Here is a 27,743-nt window from a genome sequence, read left to right as displayed (position 1 = left end):
TTTTAAGAGGTGCACAAAAGGCAGAAATAACATGTAAAAGGAAACAGAGGAGAGTTTAGCACAGATAACTTGTCAACAAAATAAGTGGACTTTTATCATAAAATACATCTTTGTTAAAACAAGATAAAATGTATTACTACAATTCTTTACACTATCAGAGTATACAAGTTATACAATATATTAGGCGAAAACTTCAGAATTTACAAGATTTAGAAGACCATAGAATTGAGAACCTAATGTTTTTCGACTCTCCAAAAGTATATATTGTGATCAAACACACACCCGTGAGATTTTTGAAGAGTCTCAGAACCCCCGCTTTTCATGCCCTCCTTCGTGAACGTGTTGAACCCTTAATGAACATTCCCTTTTGTGCAAATTTTGTTCTTCTACTCACTCGGATGTGATCATCGATAGGACCATTTTTGAACTTCTTCTTCTTGTGGTGGTGGATTGAATCATTAACAATTTGGACTTGCATATGATGACTCTTTGGCCTCAAAGACTTCCTCATATGTTCTTTTCTATGTTCCCTCATTGATTTTCTTCTTTTTGTGTCATCAAATTTAATAGAGTCTTGTGATTCACTAGAATTACTAGAAATATCAACAAGTGCTTCTTCAATATCTTTTTGATGTCTTCTTCTTCTTCTATTATGCCTAGGTGTAAGAAGAAGTTTCTGAATGTTGAAACAAATGCAAGTGCAACAACAATCTAAGGCTGAAAAGCAAGTGGAGAAACAAGCCCAAGTAATTCTACAAAGCATGTGACAAATGCACTGACGAATTCCCAACTTGTAAAGCAAGTAAAGGAACAAGAACACTGCAAATAAACATAGGAAAATCAAGTTAGTTACTACTTCTGTTTCAATTTGTTTGACTTGATTCAGAGTACGAGAGTCTGTTTTATTTAAAAATATATTTTAGATTGATTTTAAGAGTCGCCACTTAATTTTTAAGGAAAATTAAGAAAACTATTTATTTTCAACAGATTAAACAGGAATCTAGTGAAAATCTTAAAAGGGGTTCGGGGTTCCTATTAATATTCTAGGAAGGTTTTTTAAGGCACGTAGAATATCCACTAATGTGGTTATCCGACAATTAATTATTTGGCTAAAGTATTTTAACTTAACTCAATTTGAACAATTTTTTTAGTTAAGACCGTTTTAGGAAAAAAGGAAAAAAAATTAAGGTATTATCCAAGTGGAATATTTTGCAAAAAATATTTTTTAGGCCTCGTCGAAGGTGATCGATTTAGTTAAGTTATAAAATCAAAACGGGTATCTTTGGGGATTTGAATTTTAAAACCTTAACATTAGCGGCAAACACTAACAAGTAAGATGAACACAGTAAAGTGGAGAGGGAAAGAGAGTTAGACCCAAATCTGGTTTCTGTCCGCCTGGACTAGTATTTGGGCCTTTGGCCCAATTTTTCACCTGTCCTAAATTTCTACCAGAAACAATAATAAGACGACAAGGGCTTAGGCCCAAAATAACAAAATACAAAAATGAAAGGTGGGCCTATGATTCAATCTTTCCAAATTATTGATCTGTTGCTTCTTTCAACCTCGGGACCTGTTCATTGATTTTTATAGCTGACTGACTCGGAAGGGAAAGATTTGAGCCTTTATGGCTCTCTCGAAATGCAAAGGTAGAGTCAGTGGGGACTCGGGTAGTGAGTTCCTTTTCGGGGGCAGCGAATGAGACAATGACGAGCAAGGGACGAGCAGCGACCTCCGCACAGATGCGATACACGAACAAAGAAACAACGAACTCGACTAAAATCTCGACCACAACTGAAATCGAATGGAGCGCTGGCCGTGAAATAGGACAGAAAAACTAGAATCCCCTATCTTCTATGCTTTGTTAATGTATTTTGTATGTATTTTTGACTACTCTACTTGAGGCACTTTTAATATTTTGTTTTGCTCTAATCAAAATTTTCAACTTCCAAAAAATCCCCCTGCACAGTGAAGAAGAAACAACTATATATATAAGGGAGAATGGGATTCAGAAATCGGGGGAAAATCGACCTAACCTCTAGCAAACAAAGGCCCAATTCAAAATTCAAAAATCCAAATCTTTCACCGATTTGGACAAACACCCTTTATCTAAAAATTTGCCCCATTCCGAAAAAGGAAAAGAGAGATGGACCGCGGAGATCGATCTCTCGTCCTTGACGAGCAACATGGCCTCATCTCGCGCATGGCAAGAACGACTTCGCGCTGCTGCCAAACGAGATTGCAGGTGCCCCTGCTGTACAGATCGAAAGGGACGTTGGAGTTGGATGTTAACGTTGGAGTGGATGTTAATGTTGTGAATGGCTTCCATGTGTTTTTCCGTGTAGATCGACGTTGCTCGGTGTATTGGCGTTTGGAACGTTGGAGCTATTGTCGTCTACGGGTTCTCCTTTTTGGGAATAAAATGGGGTTGGGTCGGTTATTGTATGCGCTGATGCTATTTTGGGCTGGGAATGTATTAGCAAATTGGCATAAAATTTGGGCCGCTGAAATTAGTGTTGGGTTGCAAAAATAAAAGCCCAAAATTGGTTTGTTTATTCGGTTTAGAGGATTTGGTTAATAACTAAATAAGATGAATTAATATAAATTAATTAATGAGCTTCTTAATTTTAACGAAATAAAATTATTAGCCTACCGAACTAATAACTCAAAATATAAACTACTAATTTAGACAAAATTAGTCCAATAAAGTATTAAAGTAAAACTAAAATCTCTTTGGGACCATTTTCGTATATTTATAAAAATGTACCAATTATACGTAACACATATATTATTTAACAATTACAAACAAGTGATAAACTATTTAAAATGATTTGAAAATTATTCTATTATATTTTTATTTTTTTAAATTTCTAAAATTAATTACTTTAAATCATTTGAAAATTAAGAAGCTCGAAATTAATTATTATCGGGGAGGGTCAAAATTGGGTGTCAACAACTGTCCCTCATTTTACTTGAATTGATATAAGAAAGTCGAGGAAAATGAATTTGACTAATCCATTTTTGACCGACCCCATTTTCATCTTTCTGAAAAAGGGGTTTTTGGTATGGTCTTTAGGAATTAAGGTCGAATCCCAGAAGTGGGTTTCCTACCTATCTCAGGCTATATGAGAATTCAGGCCACTTGTGGTTCGCTACGCTTGATTTGACGCACGACTTCGAAAGAATTCAAAAGCCATCCCGATACCGAATTATGAAGGGATCGAAATGCTCGGAAACAAGATTTGAGAGTGAGTGTTGGAATACAGCCGAGTTTTCAACATTAATCCCGCCTACGTATCCCTCAACTCAGGGAATCAGACTGCTTGTAGTTCGACTCTATCGGTTGAAAAGAAAATCTATTGCGCAAGATATCATTTGTTTCTGGAGGAGTGACAAGTAAGTCGAGTATGAAAAAGAGGCTTGCAACCTCTTAGTCATGAATGTGGTGCTCTTCACATCCATAAGTAAGAACTTACACGGACAGAATTTCCAAAGCACTTGGTGCATTGTTATTCAGATTGGAAAGCTGCTTCCGGTAGAGACCTAAAAATTTCCGGATGCGAAACTGAAACCAACAAACCCAAAGATAAACCCATATGCCTTCTGATAAGGGTGTGGTTTGATTGTGGTGGAAGTCGCTCCTCTGCTTGCGTCCTATGAGTTTGGCACTCCTCTTTGGGCTGTGTCTCAGTTCGCTGTTAAGAAAAAGTTCCACGTTGTGCTGCATCCCTTTTGATGTCATCCGCACCTGTGGTTTATTTTGAGAATTCATCCTCTCGGATGCTCTCGACAAAGACTGAGATAAAATTCATTAGCATAAAAATGCAATTCAAATGGAGAGATAGTGTCTTTTACCGTGTTGACACTTAATTTCTCTCCTTGAACGTTTGGCGTCAACTCTATCGGGTTTGACGTAAAGCAAATAAAGCTTGTGTCTCATATTTGTAATATAATTTTCAATGTAATCTTCATTTGATGTAAAACCGATAAAAATAAGCTAGTGTAACATATTGATGGTCCTCTTGATATCGTTGTTGATGGTTCTTTTGATGTCGTTTTTGCAAAGAAAAAATGATGCAGTTGATGTTGATCCTCTTGGGATGGGTAAATCTTTCTCTTGCGATGTATAACTGCTTCTCATGCTATGCATGAATCCTTCTCTTGTAATGCATGAATTCTTTTCCCGCGATGCATGAATCTTCTCTTGCAATGCATGACTTCTTTTCCGCGATGCATGATTTCTTTCTCTTGCTATGCATGAGTCTTCTCTCTTGCAATGCATGGATTTCTTTTCTCGCGATGCATGATTTCTTTTGATGATGCCTCCCTGATACCAAATGAAGATAATGCTTCACCGAGCAATCATATGTGATCTTCTGGGTATCTTTTGGGATGGCGGTATTGTCTGAATCGACAATACAATATAAATGACTCTCCGGGTAGTGCTATCGTCTCATTCGACAATACAAGTAAAAATGACCCTCGGAGTAGTGGTATCATCTCATTTGACAATACGATATAAATAACTCCTTGGGTAGTGGTATCATCTCATTTGACAATACGATATAAATAACTCCCTGGGTAGTGGTATCGTCTCATTCGACAATACGATATAAATAACCTTCAGGGTAGGAATATTACCGTATTTGATAATACAATGCAGATAAATATCTTCCCGGTATCTTTAGTTGCTGAGAAATAATAATATTGCTCTCTTCGTGGTTTTCATTTGTCCCATCTCTGAACATAGTTGCACGTTCTTTATGAACTTCAACTTATTGGGAATTGAATGAAATAATGTTATTCATATTCCAAAATCTTTGATATAAGCAGCATAGAATATTTCCTGCATTAACAGAAAAATTGTCAATTTTGGGGAGCTCTTTGCCCCTTTGACTTCTCCATATTCATTGAAGGATGGAATATGTTAATCTAGAGGCAAGCTTATAGACCTGCGTCCACAAAAAAATTGTTAGTTTAAGGAAAATGAACTGATCTGTGTCGATCTCTTCGGTTGTTTGCTCTTTGTCTTGCTATCTTCGGTTGATTTCTCCGATCTCTCGCTTCTTGATAGATAAGACAAAACATTTTTTTAATGCAAATATAATTGAAACATGAATGAAAAGTTTTTAAGGAAAATAGATTTTCAAAAGTAATGTTTGGAAAAAGTCACTGACTAGTGTCATGTCACGTCAAGTTTAATGAACGTCATTCGGAGTTGGTGTTTTGAGATCTGTCTGATCACTTGTTGGGAAGTATTCAAAGTTGCTCTAAACTCTCGTTGAACCTTATTGAAATTTTTGAGGTCATCCTCAAAAATTTCTGTCCCAGTTAACTGTCTTGACTTATCTCGAGCTGTTGGTAAGTAAATCACGAAATTTTTGAGATCTTTTTCAAAAATTCTGTACTAGTTGCAAATCTCAAAGTAATTTCAGTCTCAACTTTGTTAGAGAGATCTTCTTCTTGAGAATTTTTGAGACCCTCTCAAAAATTTTGTCCCAGTTTCTATTATAAAGAAAGAATAGAAATCTTACGGGAGATCTGACCGAACCCTTATGGCGCCTACGTATCCCGTTGAGGCAGGAATCAGGTCAAACCGACCGAGGCCGACATAGGCCGCCTACGTATCTCATTCTTGAGAATTTAGGTCGAACGTAGTTCAAATACAACAAGAACTGTTAAAAGGGAATGAAGGGGTGACCGAGGCCGACATAGGTCGCCTACGTATCTCATGCTTGAGAATTCAGGGCAGACGTAGTTCATTACATAGGGATAGATTCTAAACAAAGAAATTACAAGCAAATGGAACGATTACAAAGAAATGACAGAAATACAAACTAAAATTTCACACATAGTATCTCTTGACTGCATCTGAGTTTATTGGTTTCGGCCATTTGGTGCCATCCATCTCCGACAGGACCAAGGCACCTCCAGATAATACTTTGCGAACCATGTAGGGTCCTTGCCAATTTGGTGCAAATTTTCCTTTGTACTCATCCTGATAAGGGAAAATGCGTTTAAGGACCAATTGACCAACCTCAAACATTCTGGCTCTTACCTTCTTGTGGAAGGCACGAATTATTCTCTGTCGATATAGTTGTCCATGGCAAACAACAACCATTCTCTTCTCATCAATCAATGTTAACTGATCGATTCGCTTGCGAACCCATTCAACATCACTCAATTCAGCTTCTTGGATGATTCTCAATGAAGGTATTTCAACTTATGCAGGTATAACTGCCTTTGTTCCATATACTAGCAATTATGGAGTAGCTCCAAGTGATGTTCTGACAGTCGTTCGGTAACCCAACAAAGCATATGACAACATTTCGTGCCAACCTCTGCGATTATCAGTCATTTTCCTCAGAATCTTCTTTATGTTCTTGTTGGCGGCTTCTACAGCTCCATTCATTTGGGGACGATAGGCGGTTGAATTTCAGTGAGATATCTTGAATTGTCCACATATCTCTCTCATCAGGTGACTGATGAGATTCGCTCCATTATCCGTGATGATAGATTCAGGCACTCCAAACCTACATATCAGGTTGTTGAGAACAAAATCGGCTACGACTTTCTTGGTTACCGACTTGTACGAAGCTGCTTCCACCCACTTGGTGAAATAGTCAATGGCAACCAAAATGAATCTGTGTCGGTTAGAGGCGGTTGGCTCTATCGGACCGATGACATCCATGCCCAAGCTACAAACGGCCAAGGTGAACTCATAGCATTGAGTTCGTGAGGCGGCACCCGAATCAAATCTCAGTGCACTTGACAGTTATGACATTTCTGCACAAAGTTGCAACAATCATGTTCCATAGTCATCCAAAAACAGCCGGCTCGAAGGATCTTCTTTGCCAAAGTGAGCCCATTCATGTGAGTACCACAAACTCCGGCATGTATTTGTTCCAGAAGCTTTGCAGCTTCACTAGCATCAACACATCTGAGGAGACCTAAATCTGGAGTCCTCCTTTAAAGGTTTTCCCCGCTTACAAAGAAATTGAGGGCCATACGACGTATCGACTTCTTTTGGTTTAACGTTGCATTCTCAGGATAAGTCCCGTCCTCTAAATACTTCTTGATGTCAAAATACCAAGGCAAACCATCTGGTTCTGCTTCAACATGTGAACAATGAACATACTGCTCTTTTACCTCTATATCCATGGGATGAATATAACTTGTATCTGGATGTTTAATCATTGAGGCAATAGTGGCAAGAGCATCGGCCAACACATTCTGTGCCATGGGAGTGTGTCTGAATTCAATCTTGCGAAATCTCTTGCACAACTTCTGTATATACCGCGCATACGGTGTGATCTTTGGGTTTTTCACGGCCCATTCCCCTTGAACCTGATGAATCAACAAATCTGAATCTCTAATAACTAGCAACTGGTGAACATTCATATCAATGGCCATCTTCAAACCGAGGATGCAAGCTTCATACTCAGCCATGTTGTTCGTGCATTCAAATCGGAGTTTAGCTGCAATAAGATAGTGCTGACCGGTTTCTGACACTAAGACAGCTCCGATTCCCTTTCCTTGATGATTCGCCGCTCCATCAAAGAACACTCTCCAACCAGGGTACGCTTCAGAAATATCCTCACCCACAAATGCTATTTCTTCATCGGGAAAATGAGTCTTGAGCGGTTCATACTCTTCATCAACCGGATTCTCTGCAAGATGATCAACCAAGGCTTGTGCCTTTATCGCCTTTTAAGTCACATACACAATGTCAAACTCACTCAAAATCATTTGCCATTTAGCCAACTTCCCGGTCAGCATTGCTTTCTGGAAAATATACTTCAACGGCTCCATCCTGGAAATAAGGTATGTGGTATAAGAAGACAAATAAGGTCTCAACTTTTGAGCGATCCAAGTCAAAGCACAACATGTCCTCTCCAACAGAGTGTAACGAGCCTCATAGGGAGTGAATTTGTTGCTTAACTAATAGATGGCTCGCTCTTTCTTCCCAATTTTGTCATGTTGACCAAGCACGCATCCCAATGCATTATCTGAGATAGACAAATATAGCAATAACGGACTCCCTTCTCGCGGAGGGACCAACACCGGCGGATTGGACAAATAGTTCTTGATGGCATCAAAAGCAGTTTGACATTCTCCGGTCCACTTGGTCGAGACATCTTTTTTCAATAACTTAAAGATGGGCTCACACACCATGGTAGATTGAGCTATGAACCGACTGATGTAGTTCAACCTTCCTAAAAAACTCATCACCTCTTTCTTGGTCTTCGGAGGAGGTAATTCTTAGATCGCCTTGATCTTGGAAGGGTCAACCTCAATGCCTCTTCTACTAACTATAAACCCCAACAACTTGCCAGTTGGCACTCCAAAAGCACATTTGGCGGGATTTAACTTCAAATTATATCGGCGTAGACGATCAAAGAATTTCCTCAAGTGAGTCAAGTGATTCGAACTCTCGCGGGACTTGATTATGACATCATCTACATACACCTCGATCTCCTTGTGAATCATATCGTGAAAAATGGTCTTCATAGCCCTCATGTAAGTAACACCGGCATTTTTGAGACCAAAAGGCATCACCCGATAATGATATACACCCCAAGGCGTGATGAAAGCTGTCTTTTTCGCATCTTCTTCGTCCATCAGGATCTGGTGGTAACCCGCATAACAATACACAAACGACTGCATCTCATGTTTAGCACAGTTATCAATGAGAATGTGAATATTTGGTAATGGAATATTATCTTTTGGGCTAGCTTTGTTGAGATCTCTGTAATCGACACAAATTCTTATTTTTCCGTCTTTCTTGGCAACCGGAACAACATTAGCTAACCATGTCGGATACTGCGTCACTTCCACCACTTGGGACTCGATCTGCTTTGTAATCGCCTCTTTGATCTTCAAACTCAACTTAGGCTTGAAATTTCGAGTCTTTTGTTTTACTGGACTGAAATCTGGATTAATCGGTAACTTGTGGGACACCATATTCCTGATTAGCCCTGACATATCTTTATAAGACCAGGCAAATATATGAATGTACTCCCCGAGCAAACGAATCAGGTCTCTTCTTTGAGCTTCTGTCAGATGGACACTGATTCTTACTTCTTTAACACATTCCTCATCTCCGAGATTCACAGTTTCGGTTTCTTCCAAATTTGGCTTATGTTGATTCTTGAATTGTCGAAACTCTTCAGCAACATATTTGGGAACCTCATTTTCTTCTCCGTATTCCTCGCACTCATCATCACCTGCCTCATTTTGTTCACTCGGTTCATGACATGACATGACACTAGCTTGTTTTAAACTAGTATTACTGAAATCATAAACAAACAATGTTAGGAAAGTAAAATATAAACAGATAAGTAAACAAACAAATTTTGATAAAAGAGGCTTTTCATTTAAATTGAAAGACAAGCACAAACTTTGGGCATGGCCGAGGGCCATTTTGCCTTTTTAAACATCACAAGGGAATTTAAAAGCTTCAAACAAATAACAATTGCATAAATGGTGGGTCTCGGGCCTCTTCCGGACTATCACCAATTTTAAAACAAACAAAGACACATGTCTTTTCTACCCAGATGAGCGGGAAATCAGGAGTGGTGTGGAGGTCCAGTTCTTCAATTGCTCATCAGGTTCTGCATCACGAATGCCTTATGTCCTAGCCTCTTTCTCGATGACCGCATCAATCTCCTCAAAAAGGCCCCAAATTCCTTCCCTGAGACCACCATCGTTGAAATTTTCTCATACCGGAAATGACTGATACAGATGAGGAATTGATCTGGCCAATGTTTGATCAACACTCTTGTTCTTCATCTCTGCTTCATCAGCCTCTATGGGGACATACCCCAAACCGAATTTTGCTTCTTTGGCGGGAATTTGGATAGGCTCGACGATTCCTTGAAAGTGCTTCCCCAATTCAAAACCTGGTTCGAAACCATTCTGGAGCATGACAGTAGCAATCATTTTGTACATGACAGGCATAAGAGACTGTGGAGCCAAGCCATCACTGGTGGCATTTACCAGCTCCACCGTGTAAAAATCATAACCTCGAGAGACATCATCAACGATCGGTGCATACCCATTGGAATGACTCCCTTCACCATGAATGACCAATTCCTTGTCCTTCCAAACAAACTTCATTATTTGGTGAAGTGTAGAAGACACAGCCCCAGCCATATGAATAAACGGTCTTCCCAGAAGCAAGTTGTAACTGGTGTTGATATCCAACACCTGGAATTCCACATTAAAATATGCAGGACCCACCTGAATATCTAAGTTTACTGCACCCAATGTGTCTCTCTGCACTCCATCAAAGGTACTAACGTTGACTTGGTTCTGGTGAAGCTTTCCCAAGTCAAATTCAGCTACCTCAAAGTCGAAAAGGGGCAAATATTAAGACCGGATCCATCATCGACCAAGACGCGATTAATTATCTTGTCTCAACACAGACAGGTGACATGCAGAGCTTTGTTGTGCATTCTCCCTTCAAAGGGTAGCTCTTCGTCACAAAAACTGATTCGGTGTCCTCGGATGACCTGGTTTATCATGGCTGCTAAATTGTCTCTGTTAGTACCCACAGGCAGATAAGTATTATCCAAAGCCCTCATCAGAGTCTGCCTATGCAACTGCGAGCTCATCAATAAGGCCCACACAGATATCTGAGCTGGTGTCTTCTCCAAATGCTTCACAATTGAATAATCTTTCAGCTGCATCTTTCTCCAGAACTCCTCGGCTTCAGCTTCAGTAATCGGCCTTTTAGTCTAATCCTTTTTCTGCCCTCCTTGGGCCAATTTTTTCGGTGTGTAGCACCTGCCAGATCTGGTCATGCCTTGAGTAACAGCCGTTTCAATCACAAATTTTGGTCGGGTAAGAGTTTCTCGCGGCACCAAGGCAACAGCCTTCTCGGGTGTCAGAATGACAAACTCTTTCTTCTCTCTAATGCTCAACGAAGCCACAACTCTTTCCAGTTCATCAGGAGCAATCAGAACTATTACCTTTGTCACGCACTAATCGTCATCTGTCCCTATCATATTGATAATGGCGCCTCCATGATTTGGCAAAGGATTACTATTGACATTGGGCGCAACTGTCTGAAGAGAGACCACATTCTGGTCAATCAGGTCTTGGATCTTATGCTTCAGGTTGATACAGTCCTCGATATCATGTCCGACATTGTTGGAGTGATACGCGCACCTCTGATCAGGTCTGTAAAACTTTGGGCTAGTGTCAACCATCTTGGGCCCCATTGGATGAATATATCCTGCTGTAGTTAGCCGCTNGGTCCTCCGAAAGCAGCTTTCCAATCTGAGTGACAATACACCAAGAGATTTGGAAATTATGTCCATGTAAGTTCTTAATTATGGATGTGAAGCGCGCCACATTCATGGCTAAGAGGTTACAACCCTGTTTTTCATACTCGACTTACTTTGTCACTTTTCCGGAACCAAAGGTGATCTAGCATAATAGATCTCCTTTTCAACCGATCGAGTCGAACTGCAAGCAGCCTGATTCCCTAAGTTGAGGGATATGTAGGCGGGCTCGACGTTAAAAACTCGGCTGTATTCCGACATCCTCTCTCAAATCTTATTCTGAAGCATTCCGGTCTCTTCATAATTTGATATTGGGATGACTTTTGAATTTTTTCAAAATCATGCGTCAAATCAAGTGTGTTGAACTACAAGTGGCCTAAATTCTCATATAGCCTAAGATATGTAGGAAACCCATTTCTGGGGTTCGGCCATAAAAAGTCCGTACCAAAATCCCTTTCCTAAAGATGAAGATGTGGTCGGTCAAAATTGAATTCGTCAATTTCATTTGCCTAGAATTGCTTTCATCAATCCAAGTCAAATGAGGGACAGTTGTTGACACCCAATTTTGACCCTCCACAATATAAATTAATCATTTCGAGCTTCTCCAATTTCAAACGATTTAAAATAATTAGTTTTATAGAATTTCCAAAAAATAAAATAAATAAATAATAATAATAATAATAATAATAAATAATAATAAGAATAATATAGTTTGCGAGATTTTAAATAGTTTTGTCACTTCTCATAATTTCTAGATGATATATATGTTTTACATAATTATGTATACAATTAGTATATTTTATTATTATTCGAAAATCGTCTTAAAAAAAAAAAAGAGAAAAAAGAAAAAGGGGGTTTTATATTTTAAATTTAGGGATAATTATGATTTTGAATTAATGAGTTTTATGAAATTCAAAATACTTCCTAGTTATTTTTAAAAGTAATTTTGTCATTTTAAATAATTTTAATAATTTTAAATAATAAATATGTATATTTTAGCAATCACGTTATTTTATAAATATTTGAAAAGTCGTCACAAAAGATTTTACATTTTAGTTAAATATTTTATTAATTTACTTTAAGTTATAGTTGTAATATCGAGTTAATTGGTTTTGTAATTGAATTAGTTAGTTTATAATTAAGTTAATTATTTCTTATCTCGTCAAAATTAAGAAACTCATTAATTAATTATATTAATTCGTCCTATTTAATTAGTAGTCAAATTTGCTAATTTAATCGACTCGACTATGTTCTTAATTTTGATTGGCTACAATTGAAATTCGTTTGGCCATTTTTGTAAATGTAGTTTCAAGTACATTTTGCCTACTCCCATAAACCTTTTTCTTCCCATTTTGGACCTAACTTGGCCCACTTTCAAACCCATTTTAATTCCCCCAACGTTCCAATTCAAATGCCCAAACACCCCATTCCATTACTTTCAACAACCCAAGCCCATTCCAACATAAATCCAGCCCACCCAAGTTATTTTCAGCCATACCATACATACACAATATGTACAGCAGTACATACTATCCCCATACGTTTTCTTCTTCTTCTTCTTCTTCCAGCAAAATCTAACACGCAAACCCAGAAAATTCAACGATCAAATCCCAGCAAACCCGGAAAACAGCAGGCGTCTGCAATTACCATCACCATGACCATTCTTTTCCCCCATTTTTAGGATTTTTTTTCAAAGCTTCCCATCCCTCCCACTGTTGCCTCGAAAAAGGCATACGAGTTCGAATTTCAAATTCAAAATTACACCCGATTTCCCCTCTATTTCGAACCCCAATTCCCTTTCTATAAAGACCTTCTTCTTGTTCTTGAAAAAGAAAAGGGTTGGAAAGAATATTGAAATTTAACTAGCATTAGAGAAGAAACCGACTTAAAACCATATAGTTCTTGAGAACATAGGGAAATTGGAAATTCCGATTTCGTTCAGTTTTTGCTCTAGCTTGTTTTGTTTGTTCATCCAAATTTTCGGAATCGTACCTCAGTGATGGTGAAGTCCTTTCAAGCTTGTTGTCCCACGTCGCTGCCCCGAAGAAGGTAACCTCTCCTACTCTTAAATTTATCTTGCCATTTCGGCTAAACTCAATTGTATGTAATGTGGATTTAATTCATTTTGTGGTTCGATTTGATGATTCCAATCCATGATATACTCTTCTTGATAAAAGATATGGTTGTGTATTGTTTTAAGATGGTAAAATAGTAGACAGAATCTCGAAAAGCTAATCGATGTGGAGGTTGTGTGTTGTTTCGCCTATTGTTTGTGGAATATGACAACTTGTTTTTCTCCATTTCGAATCTCATGGTTATTATACTTGCTCTAAAGTTTGGTTTATGCATTTGTTGATCACCAGGACATTGTTCTGTCTCTATTTTTGTATCAGTTTTCTTGTTTTGATTATGTGTTCCGAAGGTGTCAAAGAAATTATTCTCTTGTTTTCTTTGTATTTTCGGGTATTAAATAGCAAATTTTGTTCACATCAGCAGAGCTCCGTTTGTTATTATCCACCTTGTAGTGTAAGTGTTTTTCTTTTCGATATAGAACCCTTTGTTATGTTTCTCCTATAGCTGCTGCCTCTTTGATTTGTTTCCTGCCAGTGGGTTCATCCATATTTTTAAATATATATATATATATATATTGTTTTTTAGGAAGTGGATGTGTTGTTTAATTGTGGTTAAAGCATTGAGTCAACTTAGTGCAGCATACCTTAAATGATTTCTTATTGTTTCTTCGGTTGTGGGTTCTGCAAAGGACATCTAATCGTGTTTGTTTGCTCATTTGCCTAGATTAATTATTGCGTTGTACATTAAGATATTTCACTTCAATATTAATTGAGTTTAGGTTAGTTCATGAATTAGAATTGATGTATTCTATTTGTTAAAAAAAAGAAATCGAGTTAATTGAGCATATCTTGAATTTTGATTGTTGAGTAGCCGCAATTTTGAGCATGTAGTAGCACATTTGTTTGTGTTCTCTTACTCTTTCACTTTGGTTATTGTGGTGCCATAACACTAATTTTATTTTTTATTCTTATTTATGTGAAATCTGTCCGAGTTCGCCATGAACTCCTCTCTTCGCATTTTCTTATTGAGCCACAAAGGCTCAAACCTTTTCCTTCGAGTTGGCCAGCCCTTGAAACTGACGAACAGGTGTCGGAAAAGCCATATAGGGCTGGAAGCTGACTGCTCAAATCATGAAGCCCCAAAATGGGCTATATACATGGAGTATACAGTCATATATACACAGATACACATGGCAAGAATATTAATATACAGGTCAAAAACGCTGGGATACAGGGCCGATGCAAAATACATGTATTCGAAAGCAAGAGATACATGAAAAGATCCTATACACACGCTCATATACACTGATATACATGAGTTGTATACCAAAAACGGGTTTTGTTTAAACCCCAAAAAAAAGTAGCGAATTTGGCCCAAGAAAGGCCCAAATTCAACTTCTCCCTTACGCTTTAATTATTTAAATTGCGATTACTTATTATTTGTTGTTTAACTCTAACTTTAGAATTTTTAATTAACTTAGTTGAATTCCCCAAAAGGCGAACTATTTGTCTGAATTGTTTTGTTTCTAAACAAAATTTATTTTATCAACTCTTGTATTTTCATTTATAATCTTAAGTCAAAAAAAAATTATTAATTTACAATAGTTTTTTTCATAAACCAAAAAATGACTCAAATAAAAACCAACTCATTTTGTTTCGTTAAAATTCTAAGTTACTTGTCTCTAATTCAAATAATTCAAATAGGGTCCCATTTTCTTAAAAAATAAAAATTGCTCTTTGTTTAACTATTTTCTCAAAGTTAATCTAATAATGTAAATTATTATTAAATACTTACTTAGTCATTTTCTCAAAAAATGTTAGCTAAAACTTTTATTTTACAATTAATTCGAAATGATTTTCATGCTTTAATATATTAAATTGGTTTAAGTTATTTTAAAATGAATTAAATTCTAATTAATCTAGTTTTATTAATATTCTAACCACTTGTATTTCGAGTCGATTGTTCCATTTTGAATCCTTTTCTCTAAAAGATCAAAATAAAATATGTCATTTATTCAATTATTTCTTAATCAAATATATTATAAGTAATTATTTTTTTTTATATTGAATCATTATTTTTTCTAAAAATAGTCAAATATATTTTAGTCAAGTCGCAGGTCAACCGCATGTTAGCGGACACTTCGAATGCTTAAACCCTTCTCGAAGTGTAAATTGAACCCCGAACCCTCTTTGGTATTTTCAAATGATTTTTTCTGTTTAAATCTTTGAAAATTACAAGTTTTCTTAATTTCTTTAAAAAATTAAGTGGCGACTCTTTTCTAAGTATTTTTCTCAAATTGTTTTATACTTAGAACATTTCAAAAAAGTGATTTTTCTAAAGGTTAGTAAAATTACGGCATAACAGTATTTTGGTAATCAGCCTGTGCATAACAAGCCGGGTACGAACTCTGTGAAGGTCGAGAACGACCTTAGTATGATGATGACTTCTTCGGGGTCTTCCTCCCTTCATAAGAGATAGAGGACACATCCTCTCTTTTCTTCTTCAACAAGCCCGAAGATCTGGGCGAGGCAGCAACACGGGCAATCTTCTCGGTTCTCAATCCATCCTCGATAGTCTCACCTACCTTGACTATCTCAGCAAATTTCGCTCCAACGAGCAACATAATTCTGTCATAGTATTCGGGCTCCTGCACCTGCACAAGCACTTCGACAATTTCCTTTTCTGACATAGGAGGTCTAACTCTAGCTGCCTCCTTTCGCCATCTATATGCAAATTCTCTATAACTTTCGATCGGCTTCTGCTTCATCTTTTCCAAGGAGTAATGATCAGGGACGATTTCTACATTGTAGGCGAATCGTTCGATGAAGTCCTTAGCCAGAGCGTTCCAGCTAGACCACTGTTTCGTTTCATGAGACGTAAACCATTCTAGAGCCTCTCCGCTCAAACTTCGGCTAAAAAGCCGCATTAACAAAGCTTCGTCTCTCCCAACTCCCACGAGTTGGTCACAGTAGGCCCTCAGGTGCGCTAAGGGGTGCCCTGTTCCTCCAAAAATGTTGAATTTTGGCACCTTGAACCCTTCCGGGAGGTCTAAATTCGGGTGAATGCACAGGTCTTCATAACTTAACCCGACGACCTCAGGAATGCAGTTCAACTCCTTTATGGCCTTTCTAATTTCCTCCTTCATATATATCTTGGAGGTCTCTTCCTTCGACCTCCACTCTCTCTCCCTCTCTCTCCCTCTCCTCATAGTGGTCGAGCTCCGAACCATGGGCATCATGCTCGTTGGGGACTGGTATTTGGAAAATGGCATTTTGCGGTAGTGGTGGAGCGATAGAGGGACTCTGGCCATTCAAAGGGGCGTGATAGTTTTGGGGATAAGTCTGGGGTTGGTGTATAGGTTTTGGTGAAGGAGGGAAGTGCGTGGGTTATTAGCGTTTTGGCTGTGGGGGGGCAGGCTAGTTTGGTGGTTTGCATTAGGGGGAAGGAGTGGTGTTTGGAGGTTGGATTTTTGAGGAGGGGGTGGTGTTGGATGAGAGGCTGAGACGTAGTGGGGGTTTTGGGTGGTAAGGTCAATGACGAAGGGATTACGAGCAGGACTTGAAGGCGAGTTCTGAGCTTGTTCCACGTTGGGAAGGGGAGTTTGAGCTGGAGGTCTTCCGTCTGGTTGAGTGTTGACAGTAAATATCGGAGGAGGCAAATCTTGTTTTTTCTGCATCTCGACCCTCATCTCAGCAATTTGTTGTATCAACTGTAGGATCAGTTCATTCTGGTCGGCAAGGACGGGCTGAGCCACCACAACATCAGTAAGATCTATTTCTTCATTGTTATCACCCATTGCTGCTTCTCCCTTTTGTGAACTTTGACTGGGAAAGGAATCTGTAGGCCCTTTTGATCTGTTAAAATAGGGATGATTGGCCAGCGTATCAACACAGTTCAGTTCTAACTACCTGTAGAGAAAAATAACTCAAAGGCAAATCTGTCAGTATTAGTTCTGGATGAATAATGCAAGATATCACATAGAAAACAGGTAAACACATAAAAGTTGCTTTGTCTGAGAACATGTTAACCCATGAATAATGGGACTGACTTTTGAACAAGTAGGAATTTGCTCGTTTCATTTTGGGGATAGTGACTCAGAAAGGCTAAATTGCGTTGAGCTAAGGTCTTCTTGCTGCATCTTCTGTCATCTGTTGATCTGAACTCAATGTTTTATTGTAGAATGCAAGAGGGGAAAAAGAAAATTTGGAAAAGATAGGGGCCGGGCCGTGAAAGGCTGCCTACGTATCTCCGAAGGAGAATTCAGGCCCTACGTAGTTCGAATACAAAGGAAATTTTCATTTTCATTCATTCATTTCTGGTGATTACAAGGAAAGTGAAAGACAGACAATAAAGCTCCTAAACGATAAAATGTGCTTCTATCCGATCCATTTTTCTTTCGATTGTTGCATTAATCATGGAGGGGTAAACTCGTATGCTTCGAGGGCAATTTTTTCATTCCCTTTTTTCCACCGTCCCTGTAGAGGAGGCCTATAGACAATTTCCACCCCAGTATCTTCTTCAGCAGCTCCAATGTGAGTGTTTTCGGGACCATTGTTGGTGGCCTCTTGGCTGAAGAAAGAGTACTTTCCACGTGGCTTCTGAAGCGTCATGGCTGCATCTTTGAAGGCATCGCGTTTCTTCCGCACAATAACTATCTCTTCATTTATAACAACCTGTTTTGTCATCTTAGCTGCCAACTCCGCGTCTAGTGCCGCATTTGCTACTCGTGCGACCGCGGTGGCAAACTCTACTTCTATTTTCCGCTCTCTAGTTTCTTGGATCTCTTTCCTGAGCCGCTGCAATTCTATCCTCAAATCCTTATCGGTTAGCTCTATGTCGATACCCTTGCCTTTTTCCATCTTAGCAGCAATTTCACCGTTTCTGAGATGATAGAGTAATATTTTAGGATTTGGTAGTAGGACTTTATTTCTGGCTGAGAAACTTAAGACTCATGGAATTTTGGTCGGACATTTGGGAAGTGACTTGTACTTGGTATTGTAGAGATTTTTTGGAAAATTTTTGAAAAAGGGTGGGCTAAAATATCCTCATTCAAAGCAACAATATCACATAAACAGTTAAAGCACACATGCAAACATCGCGCGTCCTAAACAAGTATGGGGCCCTTTTGCGCCAAGGGTAGGCCTAGCGTATTTGAAAGATATATGTGTAGAATTGAACCATTTTGTTACCCCAAGGCAAATTTCGCATATAAAATGATGTTCGAAAAAGCGAAAATAAGCAGGGGAAAGTAGGGAATAAACGGGAAACACAAAAGAAAGGCCCACGCATGGGTCATTTGAAAAAAGTACCAAAATACAAGAAAGGCAAGCCCACACAGGGGCAAATAACAATAAGTACATATAGAAAAACCCACGCAGGGGCGAAATCTGCTAAGATGTTCCCGTCGGCTCCGCCTCTAGTCTGCTCTTCTTGTTCTGCGCCATGAGATGTTGAAGCCTATATTGAATCATTAGCAAGTATCCTTCGCTCTGGCGACCTTTCTCTTCCCAGTCTTCGAGGCACATTCCGCTTTTCTTATCTCCAATCCATAAGTTAAGCTCTCCCAAATCGCTTCTCAAGCTTTCTAGTTCTTGAGTTACGCTCTTGAGGGCGTACTTATCCTCTTCTTGCTTTCGAAGAAATTCCTCGTGCATTTCCTGAGCTTCTTTTCTTACCTCTCTCAGTTCTATCAAAGCTTTGGACTCTTTGTCCTCTACACTGCGGTAAATGTTCGGAACTGAAAAGGAGATACCCTGTATATTGCGCTTCAACCAAGCTTTGTAAGTTTCATCACACCCCGCATTAAATCGATCTATGGCAATAGTGTCCTTGTTCATTCGCACTACTCTTTTCCATTCTCTCAGCATCTCTGAAGCCTCAGGCACTCTATCATCCCCGATGTCGAACACATAGATACGGTAGTATGCTTCTGGAGGTGTAGTCTGTCTTCTTTCAAACTGTCTTAAGACCCGAATGGGTGCATATGGGTGAATACCTAGAATACCTGGCAGAGGAAGCACAAGTTGTCTGGCGCCCCGTACTATGGCATCTTTCGAGATGAAACGGTCGAACATCCATTGGATGTTTTCTTCTCTCAACTCAGAGAAAATTTGAGCCCATTTTTCTCTAGTTCTTCTTTTTTTGCAAGTCTGCCTAGAACAACATGTCATTCAAACTCTTAAGAACATTATGTTCATCGAGGGTATGGAGTTCTTGAGTTCCACCTTTTTTCACCAAGTGACTCATTATCCACTATTGAAGAAGAAGGTTGCAACCCTGAAAGTAACGATGCCCTTCCTTGCATTTCCCCAAAGCACGGTACATGTCGAAAAGGATGACAGGTGCAATAGGATAATACTTTACTTGCCCTTGGTTCAGATGCTCGTGGAAGAGAGTGTGTGCAAGCATTATTACCCGGGTATTGATACTGAGGCTCGGGTCGTGTGGAAAAAACATGGTGCCTAATAGTGCGATGGTAAATGCCAAAGGTCTGATTCCGTCCCATTCTCTGAAAGTGACCCTGAACTCTTGGTTGTAATTCACATAAAAGCTCGTATCCCCGAATCTAACATAGAGATCCATGAAAGAAACGCTAGAACCTTCGGCCCAGTAAGAACAATCATTTCTTAATCCGAGCCAGTTTACAATATCCTCGAGGGTAGGCTTGTTAGGGATTAAGATGTTTTCCCGTTTTCTCACTCTTCCTTCAAGCCCTGTACCAACTGTGTCTATTCCGTCCCGAATTTCCTCAATTATCGTGGTGATTTCCGTGGTTCCAAATCGGAACACCATTTTCTCGTTGTCCTAATAACCTGTGAGGACTTCAATCAGTTCGGGCCTAACCATGTTGATGAGTTCTGTTAGGGCTCCTTATATATTTGTTGAGGACCCTTTTGTGGATCACAGTGAGGTCGTTGTACCACATTTTGAGCAAAACTGGGGCTTCCACTACCATGTTGAATTTGGGTATTCGATCCATACCTACAAAACAAAGCACGGTTAAGATTGCCTCCCCCAAATAGGCAACAATCAGGTTTCCACACATACATCTTTCAAATGTCAAATAATATGATATGTTGTTGGGTCGTGGACCTTGGACATGATTTTGGCGGTTTTACTAATGCACTTAATACACCTTGGGTATTAAGCCGTCTTAGGCTAATGGTTAGAATTGAATTTGATTTCGCTCTACTCTAGGTTGACTAGAATTGGTTTAAAAATGACGGTTAACCGAGTCGGACAAACAACGGGGTGAAGTCTAATAAACGACGTTGGATGACGACAAACCAACTATTCATTTATCACTTCCAAAGAACTCAACTTGTATTTTTCTGAAGGACAGTCGTGGTAAGCCACGTAACCGCCTTTATCCTAATGCAATCTATTTGCCGTTTGGCGGAATCGGGTGCCATGATTGTCACAATTCAATAAGATACGATAATTTAAACAAGTAAACAGTTAAGCACATAACCAAATAAATTAATCTTAAGGTTAGAACCATTCAAATCCCAGCGGAGTCGCCATTTTGTTTTATTTAAAAATATATTTTAGATTGATTTTAAGAGTCGCCACTTAATTTTTAAGGAAAAATAAAGAAAACTATTTATTTTCAACAGATTAAACAGGAATCTAGTGAAAATCTTAAAAGGGGTTCGGGGTTCCTATTAATATCCTAGGAATGTTTTTTAAGGCACGTAGAATATTCACTAATGTGGTTATCCGACAATTAATTATTTGGCTAAAGTATTTTAACTTAACTCAATTTGAACAATTTTTTTAGTTAAGACCGTTTTAGGGAAAAAGGAAAAAAAATTAAGTTATTATCCAAGTGGAGTATTTTGTAAAAAATATTTTTTAGGCCTCGTCGAAGGTGATCGATTTAGTTAAGTTATAAAATCAAAACGGGTATCTATGGGGATTTGAATTTTAAAACCTTAACATTAGCGGCAAACACTAACAAGTAAGATGAACACAGTAAAGTAGAGAGGGAAAGAGAGTTAGACCCAAATCTGGTTTCTGTCCGCCTGAACCAGTATTTGGGACTATTTCGTTTTTGGGCCTTTGGCCCAATTTTTCACCTGTCCGAAATTTCTAACAGAAATAATAATAAGACGACAAGAGCTTAGGCCCAAAATAACAAAATACAAAAATAAAAGGTGGGCCTATGACTCAATCTTTCCAAATTATTGATCTGTTGCTTCTTTCAACCACGGGACCTGTTCGTTGATTTTTATAGCTGACTGACTCGGAAGGGAAAGATTTGAGCCTTTATGGCTTTCTCGAAATGCAAAGGTAGAGTCCGTGGGGACTCGGGTAGTGAGTTCCTTTTCGGGGGCAGCGAATGAGACAATGACGAGCAAGGGACGAGCAGCGACCTCCATACAGATGCGAGACACGAACAAAGAAACAACGAGCTCGACTAAAATCGCGACCACAACTGAAATCGAATGGAGCGCTGGCCGTGAAATAGGACAGAAAAACTAGAATCCCCTATCTTCTATGCTTTGTTAATGTATTTTGTATGTATTTTTGACTACTCTACTTGAGGCACTTTTAATATTTTGTTTTGCTCTAATCAAAATTTTCAACTTCCAAAATATCCCCCTCCACAGTGAAGAACAAACAAAAATATATATAAGGGAGAATGGGATTCAGAAATCGGGGGGAAACCGACCTAACCTCTAGCAAACAAAGGCCCAGTTCAAAATTCAAAAATCCAAATCTTTCACCGATTTGGACAAACACCCTTTATCTAAAAATTTGCCCCATTCCGGAAAAGGAAAAGAGAGATGGACCGCGGAGATCGATCTCTCGTCCTTGACGAGCAACATGGCCTCATCTCGCGCATGGCAAGAACGACTTCACGCTGCTGCCAAACGAGATTGCAGGTGCCCCTGCTGTACGGATCGAAAGGGACGTTGGAGTTGGATGTTAACGTTGGAGTGGATGTTAACGTTGTGAATGGCTTCCATGTGTTTTTCCGTGTAGATCGACGTTGCTCGGTGTATTGGCGTTTGGAAAGTTGGAGCTATTGTCGTCTACGGGTTCTCCTTTTTGGGAATAAAATGGGGCTGGGTCGGTTGTTGTAGGCGCTGATGCTATTTTGGGCTGAGAATGTATTAGCAAATTGGCATAAAATTTGGGCCGCTGAAATTAGTGTTGGGTTGCAAAAATAAAAGCCCAAAATTGGTTTGTTTATTCGGTTTAGAGGATTTGGTTAATAACTAAATAAGATGAATTAATATAAATTAATTAATGAGCTTCTTAATTTTAACGAAATAAAATTATTAGCCTACCGAACTAATAACTCAAAATATAAACTACTAATTTAGACAAAATTAGTCCAATAAAGTATTAAAGTAAAACTAAAATCTCTTTGGGACCATTTTCGTATATTTATAAAAATGTACCAATTATACGTAACACATATATTATTTAACAATTACAAACAAGTGATAAACTATTTAAAATGATTTGAAAATTATTCTATTATATTTTTATTTTTTTAAATTTCTAAAATTAATTACTTTNTTATAAAAATGTACCAATTATACGTAACACATATATTATTTAACAATTATAAACAAGTGATAAACTATTTAAAATGATTTGAAAATTACTCAAATTTTTTTTTTTTGAAATTTCTAAAATTAATTATTATAAATCATTTGAAAATTAAGAAGCTCGAAATTAATTATTATCGGGGAGGGTCAAAATTGGGTGTCAAGAGAGTCAAACTAAATACAAAGATAGAATCTTCAACTTTTTGAAATAAAATGTAAATATTCTTTGGCTATCCAAAATGCAACTAAGACAAACAAATTAAAACAGAGAGAGTACAATGATATAATCATGTTAGAGCTATGTTACAGTCAAATATGAAGGGCAAATACGAGACAACTTGCTAACAACAACGATATAAAATGACTCAAAACTCTAACGGAGAACGAAATTAAGATATATTTCTACAGTAGATAGAGGAGTACAATTACCATTTTTCCTAAAACAAGACAATTAAATTATAGTTGAATAACAATTTGTTGAAAACCTTGATATCTGGTGTATTTTGCACAAATTGCTTGATATCATTTTACTAAACATTAAAAATCTTCTACATAAGAAGTCACATTCAATCAGTCTATTTTCCAATAACAAACACAGTGAAATTTCACAAATAGGATCTGAACAGGATAGAGTATACGCAGACCTTGCTATCACCTTGAGAAAGATCCTCGACTCAATTCCAACAATTTTAGATGTAAAAAAAAAAACATAACAACAAAAAGAGAAAAAGTACAAAGGCTACTAGAAAAGAAAATAAACAACAGCATGATAATATAATAACGCGAAACACAAGAACCAAATGAAGATAGATATCAAAAATCAGAACTAACAATCAGTCTATATTGCATATATATAGAATATTGTAAGGAATTAAGAAACTAACCAAAGTATAATAGGATTGAAACCATGGCTGATTTCAAGAGTTGAGGGATGCAAAAATTTTCTATGTAACAAAGAAAATCCCATGTTGGGGCACATGCTGTACTGAAATGTTAATCAATTAACTATATCAAAACATAATTAAAAAAAAAATCAAACGGAGAAATTTTACCCTAAAAATTAAGATAAAAAATTAACATACCTACAATCTTTTCCAGACAAAAAATCAAGTGGATGACCAAACAATTTGCCAACAATATCACCAAAACCTGATAATAATGCACCCATCACATTCCCCATTCTTCACTAATTATAACAAACTCATAATTTCCTGCAATTAAATACAATTCTCATTCACTAAATAACAAATTATTAATAAAGTTCAACAAAGGATAATCTTACTATACTAATTAATTAAAACTGAAAAGGAAAAAGGAAAACTTACAGGAAGTTGATTAGGCATCGAATAAATAATCACAAGAATAATTAATTAGGCATTTTGCCAACAGTGAATAACTGCTATCTTTCACGTTTGTTTCATGTGTTATAAATGAGAGTAAATACGAGGAATTAATACGCAGTAAAGTTTATTTTGTATACAAAAAAAAGAGAGTCACTCGACTTGAGATTTTTCATTAAAAAAAAAGCGCTTTACCCCTTAACATTTTGAATTTGAGAAACTATTATACCTCTCACATGAGTAATATTCCTCTCAAATTCATCAAAAATGTACTTGTTTAGGCCTGCTCATGTCATCACACAATAGGATCACTAGATTTTATGTTATTTTTCATATTCACAAACCAGGATATCGATGACCAGAAACATTATTAAGTTTGGTTATTCATTGGTATCGTAGAAATTGCAACAAGGGCTGATTAAAAAGTCTCTTCATGTTAGAACAAAGGAACAACTCGAAGACTTACTCGTTGAACGCCTAGGGAAGGCACAACATGTGTGTTTAGCCTCCGCGTTGAGCAAGCTAACCGAGAAGTGGTGATCAAAGCTTAAGAAATACAAAATGACAAACACTCTTAATTCTAATATGTATTTTAAGAGGTGCACAAATGGCAGAAATAAGATGTAAAAGGAAACAGAGGAGAGGTTAGCACAGATAACTTGTCAACAAAATAAGTGGACTTTTATCATAAAATACAAACCAAATTCTTTGTTAAAACAAGATAAAATGTATTACTACAATTCTTAACACTATCAGAGTATACAAGTTATACAATATATTAGGCGAAAACTTCAGAATTTACAAGATTTAAAAGACCATAGAATTGAGAACCTACGTTTTTCCGACTCTCCAAAAGTATATATTGTGATCAAACATACATCCGTGAGATTTTTGAAGAGTCTGAGAACCCCCGCTTCTCATGCTCTCCTTCGTGAACGTGTTGAACCGTTAATGAAGATTCCCTTTTTTGCAAATTTTGTTCTTCTACTCACTCGGATGTGATCATCGATAGGACCATTTTTGAACTTCTTCTTCTTGTGGTGGTTGATTGAATCATTAACAATTTGGACTTGCATATTATGACTCTTTGGCCTCAAAGACTTCCTTATATGTTCTTTTCTATGTTCCCTTATTGATTTTCTTCTTTTTGTGTCATCAAATTTAATAGAGTTTTGTGATTCACTAGAATTACTAGAAATATCAACAAGTGCTTCTTCAATATCTTTTTGATGTCTTCTTCTTCTTCTTCTTCTATTATGCCTAGGTGTAAGAAGAAGTTTCTGAATGTTGAAACAAATGCAAGTGCAACAACAATCTAAGGCTGAAAAGCAAGTGGAGAAACAAGCCCAAGTAGTTCTACAAAGCATGTGACAAATGCACTGACAAATTCCCAACTTGTAAAGCAAGTAAAGGAACAAGAAAACTGCAAATAAACATAGGAAAATCAAGTTAATTACTACTTCTGTTTCAATTTGTTTGACTTGATTCAGAGTACGAGAGTCAAACTAAATACAAACATAGAATATTCAACTTTTTGAAATAAAATGTAAATATTCTTTGGCTATCCAAAATGCAACTAAGACAAACAAATTAAAACAGAGAGAGTACAATGATATAATCTTGTTAGAGCTATGTTACAGTCAAATATGAAGGGCAAATACGAGACAACTTTCTAACAACAACGATATAAAATGACTCAAAACTCTAACGGAGAACGAAATTAAGATATTTTTCTACAGTAGATAGAGGAGTACAACTACCATTTTTCCTAAAACAAGACAATCAAATTATAGTTGAATAACAATTTGTGGAAAACCTTGATATCTGGTGTATTTTGCACAAATTCCTTGATATCATTTTACTAAACATGAAAAATCTTCTACATAAGAAATCACATTCAATTAGTCTATTTTCCAATAACAAAAACAGTGAAATTTCACAAATAGGATCTGAACAGGCTAGAGTATAAGCAGGCCTTGCTATCACCTTGAGAAAGATCCTCGACTCAATTGCAGCAATTTTAGGTGTAAAAAAAAACATAACAACTAAAAAGCGAAAAAGTACAAAGGCTACTAGAAAAGAAAATAAACAACAACAAGATAATATAATAACGCGAAACACAAGAACCAAATGAAGATAGATATCAAAAATCAGAACTAACAATCAATCTATAGTGCATATATATAGAATATTGTAAGAAATTAAAAAACTAACCAAAGTATAATAGGATTGAAACCATGGCTGATTTCAAGATTTGAGGGATGCAAAAATTTTCTATGTAACAAAGAAAATCCCATGTTGGGGAACATGCTGTGCTGAAATGTTAATCAATTAACTATATCAAAACATAATTAAAAAAAAATCAAATGGGAAATTTTACCCTAAAAATTAAGTTAAAAAAATTAACATACCTACAAGCTTTTCCAGACAAAAAATCAAGTGGATGACCAAACAATTTGCCAACAATATCACCAAAACCTGATAATAATGCACCCATCACATACCCCATTCTTCACTAATTATAACAAACTCATAATTTCCTGCAATTAAATACAATTCTCATTCATTAAATAATAAATTATTAATAAATTTCAACAAAGGATAATCTTACTATACTAATTAATTAAAACTGAAATGGAAAAAGTAAAACTTACAGGAAGTTGATTAGGCATCGAATAAATAATCACAAGAATAATTAATTAGGCATTTTGCCAACAGTGAATAACTTCTATCTTTCACGTTTGTTTCATGTGTTATAAATGAGAGTGAATACGAGGAATTAATACGCATTAAAGTTTATTTTGTATAAAAAAAAATGATAGTCACTCAACTTGAGATTTTTCATTAAAAAAAAAGAGCTTTACCCCTTAACATTTTGAATTTGAGAAACTATTATACCTCTCACATGAGTAATATTCCTCTCAAATTCATCAAAAGTGTACTTGTTTAGGCGTGCTCATGTCATCACACAATAGGATCACTAGATTTTATGTTATTTTTCATATCCACAAACCAGGATATCGATGACCAGAAACATTATTAAGTTTGGTTATTCATTGGTGTCATAGAAATTGCAAAAAGGGCTGATTAAAAAGCCTCTTCATGTTAGAACAAAGGAACAACTCGAAGACTTACTTGTTGAACGCCTAGGGAAGGCACAACATGTGTGTTTAGCCTCCGCGTTGAGCAAGCTAACCGAGAAGTCGTGATCAAAGCTTATGAAATAGAAAATGAGAAACACTCTTAATTCTAATATGTATTTTAAGAGGTGCACAAAAGGCAGAAATAACTTATAAAAGGAAACAGAGGAGAGTTTAGCACAGATAACTTGTCAACAAAATAAGTGGACTTTTATCATAAAATACAAACCAAATTCTTTGTTAAAACAAGATAAAATGTATTACTACAATTCTTTACACTATCAGAGTATACAAGTTATACAATATATTAGGCGAAAACTTCAGAATTTACAAGATTTAGAA

At 37.1% G+C, this 27,743-nt stretch overlaps 2 protein-coding genes across 2 annotated transcripts; both read right to left on the bottom strand.

Annotated features, from left to right (window-relative positions):
- Window positions 1–319: 319 nt before the first annotated feature.
- On the bottom strand, window positions 320–24,101 carry LOC125851167 (uncharacterized). Its single transcript, XM_049530948.1, has 3 exons — window positions 24,004–24,101; window positions 23,806–23,906; window positions 320–819 (listed from the first exon to the last, which is right to left on the bottom strand). Exons 1-3 carry the CDS (start codon window positions 24,099–24,101, stop codon window positions 320–322), a joined length of 699 nt encoding a protein of 232 aa, XP_049386905.1.
- A 1,077-nt stretch (window positions 24,102–25,178) lies between these two features.
- Window positions 25,179–26,770, bottom strand: LOC125851168 (uncharacterized). The gene is made up of 3 exons (XM_049530949.1): window positions 26,673–26,770; window positions 26,476–26,576; window positions 25,179–25,684 (listed from the first exon to the last, which is right to left on the bottom strand). The coding sequence occupies exons 1-3, from the start codon at window positions 26,768–26,770 to the stop codon at window positions 25,179–25,181; spliced, it is 705 nt and encodes a 234-aa protein (XP_049386906.1).
- Between the last annotated feature and the right edge of the window lie 973 nt (window positions 26,771–27,743).

This window comes from Solanum stenotomum, unplaced genomic scaffold, assembly GCF_019186545.1.
Source record: "Solanum stenotomum isolate F172 unplaced genomic scaffold, ASM1918654v1 scaffold23185, whole genome shotgun sequence".
Taxonomy (NCBI): Eukaryota; Viridiplantae; Streptophyta; class Magnoliopsida; order Solanales; family Solanaceae; genus Solanum; species Solanum stenotomum.
Note: the sequence above shows the minus strand (reverse complement) of the source record. Positions and strands in the feature narration are given on the sequence as shown.

What these genes read in the sequence shown, in the direction of transcription:
- LOC125851167 (XM_049530948.1), bottom strand. Translation starts at nt 24,101, where the DNA reads ATGGGGAATGTGATGGGTGCATTATTATCAGGTTTTGGTGATATTGTT. An exon ending in TTGTCTGGAAAAGATTGTAG is followed by an intron (nt 23,907 to 24,003) that starts GTATGTTAATTT and finishes TTAACATTTCAG; the next exon opens with TACAGCATGTGCCCCAACAT. An exon ending in TTCAATCCTATTATACTTTG is followed by an intron (nt 820 to 23,805) that starts GTTAGTTTCTTA and finishes GTTTATTTGCAG; the next exon opens with TGTTCTTGTTCCTTTACTTG.
- LOC125851168 (XM_049530949.1), bottom strand. Translation starts at nt 26,770, where the DNA reads ATGGGGTATGTGATGGGTGCATTATTATCAGGTTTTGGTGATATTGTT. An exon ending in TTGTCTGGAAAAGCTTGTAG is followed by an intron (nt 26,577 to 26,672) that starts GTATGTTAATTT and finishes TTAACATTTCAG; the next exon opens with CACAGCATGTTCCCCAACAT. An exon ending in TTCAATCCTATTATACTTTG is followed by an intron (nt 25,685 to 26,475) that starts GTTAGTTTTTTA and finishes GTTTATTTGCAG; the next exon opens with TTTTCTTGTTCCTTTACTTG.